General features: G+C 33.7%; 1 protein-coding gene across 1 annotated transcript; it reads left to right on the plus strand.

Moving 5' to 3' along the window:
• LOC145581874 (transcription factor bHLH153-like) lies at nucleotides 1-7,039 on the plus strand. Its single transcript, XM_081638906.1, has 6 exons — nucleotides 1-418; nucleotides 3,456-3,573; nucleotides 4,118-4,183; nucleotides 4,425-4,490; nucleotides 4,936-4,983; nucleotides 6,492-7,039. The coding sequence occupies exons 2-6, from the start codon at nucleotides 3,475-3,477 to the stop codon at nucleotides 6,618-6,620; spliced, it is 408 nt and encodes a 135-aa protein (XP_081495032.1). The 5' UTR covers nucleotides 1-418; nucleotides 3,456-3,474; the 3' UTR covers nucleotides 6,621-7,039.

The following is a 7,039-nucleotide window of genomic DNA, read 5'->3' on the forward strand; positions in this document are numbered from 1 at the left end:
TTCTCAATTACTCCGTATTTCATTTCATTTCATCCTTTTTTTTCTGTTAAAACTCAATCAACAAACTATCCAACTTAAAACCCATAATTTTCAACTAATTTTAATTACCCACAAATTCTTTTCCCCATATTTTATTAATTAGTGTGGAACCCAGAAAAAAGATTATAATCTTGGAAAAAAAAGTTTGTTTCTGTGCAAAAATTCCGTTGATAACTGAAGAATTTACTAAAAAAGTTTCAAACTTTATTAAGTTTTTTAGGCTTAAATTGAGTTGAGTTGAGTTATTGCTTCAACTTTGTAGCTCACCTAATTCTTTTGGTTTGTTTGGCGGTTTTTTTATGTCCTGTTTTTAAGAAGATTGAGAAGAAACTCAACTCAAGTTTTATGCTTTCTTGAAATGCAGACTCTGCTTTTCTCTGTAAGTTCTTGTTCTTTAATCATCTGTCTTACTATTATCAGTCTTTCGAGTTAATTCATCTTCCGTTCTTTATTAGTTGCAACATTTGTTATTTCACGATCTTGAAAATAATAATTTGATATATATGTGTATAAACTTTTCTTTTGTTATGAGTATCAATATCAATATTCAATTTGAGAGTTAATAATATGAAAAGTTCTATTTTTCATGCATAGTTATGAAATTTTATATTTGGAAGAGAGTAGAATTAGCTGGTCACCCTTATCTATTATTTTTTTGGGTTGATTTTAATAAATTGGCAAAACATTAGTACTAATTAGGAGTAAATGAAACAAAATGTTTTGGTACTTTTTCTTTTCCGTACTATTTACTCGTGTAATATATTTGGTATGAATGTATGATCTTTGGGATTTTATCTGCATGACGTGTGAATCATTTTTTTACTCATGTGAATCAACTGTCACATACACATAGTACCGAGCATCGATTTGAATTCAATATTCGTACAATCGTACTATCTTTGTTCCTAAATAATAAGCCGCATTTGATTAAGGATCGTTTTAGGAATTGAGTTAAAAGACGATGATTTTTCGTTACGGTGGTTTATGATTGAGCTTTTTAATCTGCATGTTCTTAATTCGAGTTAGGAGAAAGTATGCTACACAACAATTATTTTGAGACGGATGAAGTATTTTTGGTACTTATACTTTGTATAGTGTGAGCAGGCTAGTAAGAAGTACGTTAATCACGATTAGATGATCATACAATTAATTTGAGACGGAGGGAGTATTTGTACAGCGTAAACAAGCTAGTAAGAAGTACGGTAATCACATAATCGTGATCATTATTACCCTACTCTTTTTCAACCCATTTGTACATTTTTCCACATTCACTCCCTTTTTATCTTTGACTCTTGTTACTCATCAAAATGCCAAACAAAATTAGAGTTGTGGGACCCAGAAATTTGGTAGTGTTTTTGGATTACATTCACCTTAGGAAACTGTTAGGGTAGGTGGTTTAGATCCTCTATCAATATATGCACTTGTGATTGTACTGTTTTTATTTATAAGGTAAGGAGAAGGCCCTATCGATGTACTTAGTCGAGCACCTGTGATCGTACTTGGGAGGTTTAACTGTATAAGTGTATATTGTGTAATAATTTTTTTTCCCTAATTCTGATCTAGGAGGCACAACCCTTGCGACGAGGTGGGAGTTATAGGTTGTGATCGAGACCAATGTCGCTTTTTCGTTGATTTGAAATGCATGATATTAAATGAACCCATTTGACAGATGGGCTGAAATTCCTTGTTTGTCAACACATAGTAGATTAATACTAGTGCAGTTTAAGTGTGTGATCATATTTTGGGTTTAATTTATTGTTGCTGAGAACTTCTGAAAGACTGAAAGCTCCTTGATGGTCGGTTTCAGTGGTCCTAAACATTATTTAGGACTACACAAGAATATATGGTTGGGTTTAGTAAAATATAGCCAATAATAGTTGATTAATAATTTTATCCAATTCCCATGTCTTATTGGACATCAATTTAAGTGATAATGTTGAGCATGGATCAGGACAATCGAGTACGTACACAAATGATCGTGTTTAAAAAATCTAGATGAGATGCGTTTATTGATGTTTGCATACTCATGATGGGCATCTCTAATTTAATTAATTGTCTGCTTTTGTGTTTGATATTGAAAGAATTAGTTGAGTCTTATCTCAAATACTAACCACAAAAATGGTTATGTGTTTGGTTGATTTTATTTTCTTGCTTACTAATTGTAAACGTTGTCAGTTTGATAGTCCTTACATTTTATAATTTTAAATGTTTTGGATTTAGTATGTATAAAACTCTCTTAATCGACAATGAGCAAATATAATTAGGTGGTGTCAGCAAATTAGCTGAAGTTTAATCTTTGACTAGATTGCTTTGTTCCTGGTTCGTTGTATATAATATGCGCCTTTGTATTATTATATGTATCGGTTGTCATTGTTTTGTCATAATTGATTAGCATGACTCGTGTGGAGGCGTTACGTGAATAAAAATATGCAAGCAGGAATGGCTGCACTCTGCCTAGGATGTTTCCTATGTCATTTAAAAATAAAAAAATCATATATTGGAAACTGTAAATTTTACTTTTTCGATTTAGGTTCATGGGCTGTTCTGCAGTGTTAATTTGTTTTCTACTCTCTGTGAGCATGGAGTGCTTGCAGTGTGAAACTCATACGAGGTCTTGTGATCACTGATTACAGATAGCATTGAAGTAGTTGTGGCTTATTTAATGAACTTTGTATAAAATAATCCTGCCCCGTTTGATTAAATCAATCCCATGGTACAAAAGTCTGCTATGCTCCTGATTCTACAGATGGCATGCTTGGTTAATGTGCTCTTTCAAAATGTATTTATTTACCATTTAGCTGAACTAACCTTTATTATATGTAGCATAGGAAGTTTATTAGAAAGAAGCTATGGAGGATGCTAAATGTATCTAAGAGATAATTTCAATCAGTGCAAGTGTGCTCACTCGCACCTGTATGACACATGCATGACGGTCTCTATAACACGATCGCTCATAATCATATAAGAATCAAGAGATTGTATGTTTGAGCTGGTCAAAAGAATGATGTGTTGTTGTAGCTGTGATATTTCTGAAGTACTGTATAGATTTTGAGTACCTCAGCTCTTTTTTTTTTTTTTCTTTTTTCTTTTTACGTTGAAGGTACCTATAATATCTACACAATAATTTTGTATATGCTGCTATTTAGTGTCATTCCATTCGCTATTGAATTGTTTTGAAGGTTATGCACTCAAATTAAGGATATATTACTTATTATCCTTATTGCTTTGGTATCCAAAATCAACTAGTGATATATGTTGGTATTTTAGAGTGTTGAAGCTGTTATTTTAATGGTATTTTAAAGTAGTTTATTTATATGTTGTGACAAGGCAATTCATGTTTAAGCAATATGTTACAGCGTTGCCATGCACTTCTGTTGTACTAACTTTGTGTTACTTTTTGTATATGCTTGTGCTAGGAGAGTTTAGAGCAGTGAGATGACCGAACTTAAGAGGAGTGTTGGGCCTATTGATCAGGATAGTTTCACATCAGTTGCATCCAAGAGACAAAAGGTTGATATATCAATGTCGAGCAAGGTTTGTTCTTGATGTTAACCACATTCACATACTTTCTTATAATCTTATGCTTCAATTTTGACATTTATGCTATAAAATCTATGTAGTATTATTTTTTTGTACCACAATGTTTTTTTGGGTTATCTTTGGAAGGGGTAGCGATTTTCAATTGAAGCCACTATTCTTTTGGTTGCCTGGGTATATATCGCAGAATCTTGGTTGAATTGGAACAGTTTTATGGGGTTGGAACTTGGAAGAGTTAATTTTTTTTGATATGTGTTTGCCTGCTTGTCGTCAGTACTCAATATATGTATTTCTGCCTGATGATGTCGTTATACTTGCTTCATGAGGTTCAATACCAAGTCTTTATATTAGCACAATTTTTATTTACATGCCCATATATGTGCTTTGCTTTTCCTCCAAAGAAGAGACAATTTTATAGGGAACACTACGTAGTAATCTGTGCTTGGCTTTTCCAATTTTCTTAAGGTTGAAAAACTTGGTGGTGTGTCTAGGCAGATCGATGAACTTATTGTAGACTTTGACTCACGGTTTATTGATGCAGGAAAGAAAAGAAAAGCTTGGTGAAAAGATAACTACACTACAGCAGCTTGTTTCCCCATATGGCAAGGTATGACACGTAATATTGTATTTTTTTCCTTCTTTATTTACTTTGGAGACTGTTATAGTGGAGAGAATTTGTAAGTTATAACTATGCAACGTTGCTTAACTTGTACTTTCAATAAACGGGTTACCTTTTGATTCATATTTGAAGATTTGCAAACATGAAGTTATGTGTTTTCATAAGAATTTTTGTGGGAAGGTGTTCTGTTATGCATGATTCTTATATTTTGTCAAAATTTGTGATGCAGACTGATACAGCCTCTGTCCTGCATGAGGCAATGGAGTACATCAGATTCCTGCACGAGCAAGTGAAGGTATGCCATTCTGTAGGTTAATCATGACGATAATGTGTACCGGACACTAGAAATACCCTTTGACTTTGCACTGATTTTCTGATATTGCTAGCTTTTCAATGACTAGCAAGAAAACAAATTATTTACAATTGAGTCAATTTATTTATCAATTATATTGCTCTAAGGCTTTGAGCTACTGAACTAATTACTGTGGGATTTCACGAGTCATTATAACTCTAAGCTAATATTACCAATTTCAGGAAAATAGAATTTCCCCAAAATACCTCTATTTCGTCCAGAAAACCTGAAATGCCCTATGTATTTCATATACATAAATATAAATTTATGTTGTATGAGAATGTCTGATAGAGCAAAAATTTCAACCGAGGTTCTTTGTCATCTACTTAAAGTTGTCCATACTATCGACTCTTGCTCCTCTAATTCTATGTTGTGTTGGTACTTGTAGGTTTTGAGTGCTCCATACCTCAACAATACACCAGATACAATTATAGAGGTGAGTCGCTTTTTGATCCATGTATTTTTGTATAGAGTTGAATCAATGCGATGGGGCATACTATCCTCCCACACCAATAGAGCAAGTTCTACTTCTTGGAAGATGACATTAGTTGTTTACTTGATCAAAGTTGGTTCTATTTGATTTTTCCTGTGATGCATGCTCGCTAGAACCTTATCATTTCCAGCTCATCCCATGCATCTTGATTTTAATAGCTTCATTTTTAGTTTATACAGAGTAGAAAAAGTAGTTATTAGCTTTGTTTGCTGATATGGATCCTGAAAAGTGTTCTGCGCCGAAAATATATTACACACACGCTTACTGCTAATTCTGATCTGCTACGTTTTAGTACCAACCAAAATCATTTTTTCTGGTCTAGTTTGAGTTGAATATGAGAACTAGTATCATGGTTGAGACAGAATTATGCTGTGATTGTGCATGTCTATGTTAGATCTTGTAAAAGGGTCATTTGCATGCATGCTATTACTTTTTAAGTTCTAAAGCATCTTCTTGAGGACTTGATTGTGATGGCACTGCTCAAGATAGCTTAAGACAAGGGGGGATGTCTTTAAATACCGAAGATCCTAGGAAATAACGGAACTAATCATATGTTTTAAGAATGAATTTAACACCTCATTTTGTAGCTAGAAGAGTAATTGTGCTAAACATAATGAGAAAAAGACTGGATTGTGACATATGTGGGACATAGCTGGGTTTTTGGCAAAATGTTTGAGACCTTAACCTGTTAATGTTTTGAAACATAATTAAAATGATGGTTTTCAAATATTGCTGAAAGTGATTAGTCATTATAGAATAAATGTATGTAACGTCTCAAACACTTAATTGTGTGTAGTCATTTTCTACCCACTTCTTGACTTCCTTGGTATTGTTAAGTGACTATAAGATAACAAATTCTACACTGTCCTGTTTAAGGATGCTTCATGTTTGTCGACTTTCAAAAAGCTAAAAGAAGTCTCCTTTTTTTTATTTATTTATTTTTTTATATCAGAACTCTTCTAGATCTATAAGAATAAATAGGTAGTTCTTTCTTCCTAACTTCCAATCAGTAATTCAGAGATGGCAAATGTGTGGATCATGTTCAGTTCGAGTATTGTGTCAATCAGTTCGAAATTGGGATGTATTCAGTTTATTGTGGAGAAATCAATCAATTATCGGCGTTTGAATCATTGGGTAGGTATCTAGTTTCAAGTAGAGTCCAGCTTTGGATTGAGTTATTTTGGGTTGGATCTAGTCAGTATTGTACCATTTCATTGTTAACGAGTCATCGAGTTTAGCCGAAAGTTAAGTTGAAATTAGTAGTGTCTGTCTACTATGCTTCATGTACCTAGAAAACATGTTAGTTTATTACTGATGTATACACATAATTTATGGCTCTAATTGTCCAATATTATGTTCATATCGACTTCACAATTGGTTGTCGTTATATACTGTGGTCTACTTTGCTGAATGCTGATCGGTAGACATTATTCTTCATTTGGTGTCTTCAGGAACAAGTACATTATAGCTTAAGAAGCAAAGGGTTGTGTCTCGTGCCAATTGAGTGTACTGCTGGATTGGCTCGCAGTAATGGTGCAGATATTTGGGCACCCATCAAAACTGGTTCCCCAAGATTTTAGTACTCACTTCAACAAGTATACATGCTGTTTAACTACCATTTACCCCTACTTGCATTGCTTCATAATGCAGCTAATCGCCTTTGAGATTTACATCATTCAAGGGCAGTTCAGTTCTCGGAAAGCAAATGCTTTTCAGCTTTAGTTCTCGCATGGTTCATGGTCTGGAGCTTTTTGTAGAACAGTCCTGGACCAAAGTGGAGAAGCATGAAGTGATTTAAACTTGCGGCCTCTTAATCTTTTATGTAATTAGGTTGATGTAATGAAAAAACGTACGATTAAAATATTAAAGGTTCGATTGGCCTGATAATCTGTGCAGATGAATTGGGAATCCTTAGGGAGTTCAGTTGAAATTCCCGGTAGAGGCTTTGCCTGAAATAATAAACGGAATATATGGCTATTGATACTGATCCAATAATTTT

Source organism: Chenopodium album, chromosome 15 (genome assembly GCF_948465745.1).
Source record: "Chenopodium album chromosome 15, dcCheAlbu1.1, whole genome shotgun sequence".
In the NCBI taxonomy this organism is placed as follows: domain Eukaryota; kingdom Viridiplantae; phylum Streptophyta; class Magnoliopsida; order Caryophyllales; family Amaranthaceae; genus Chenopodium; species Chenopodium album.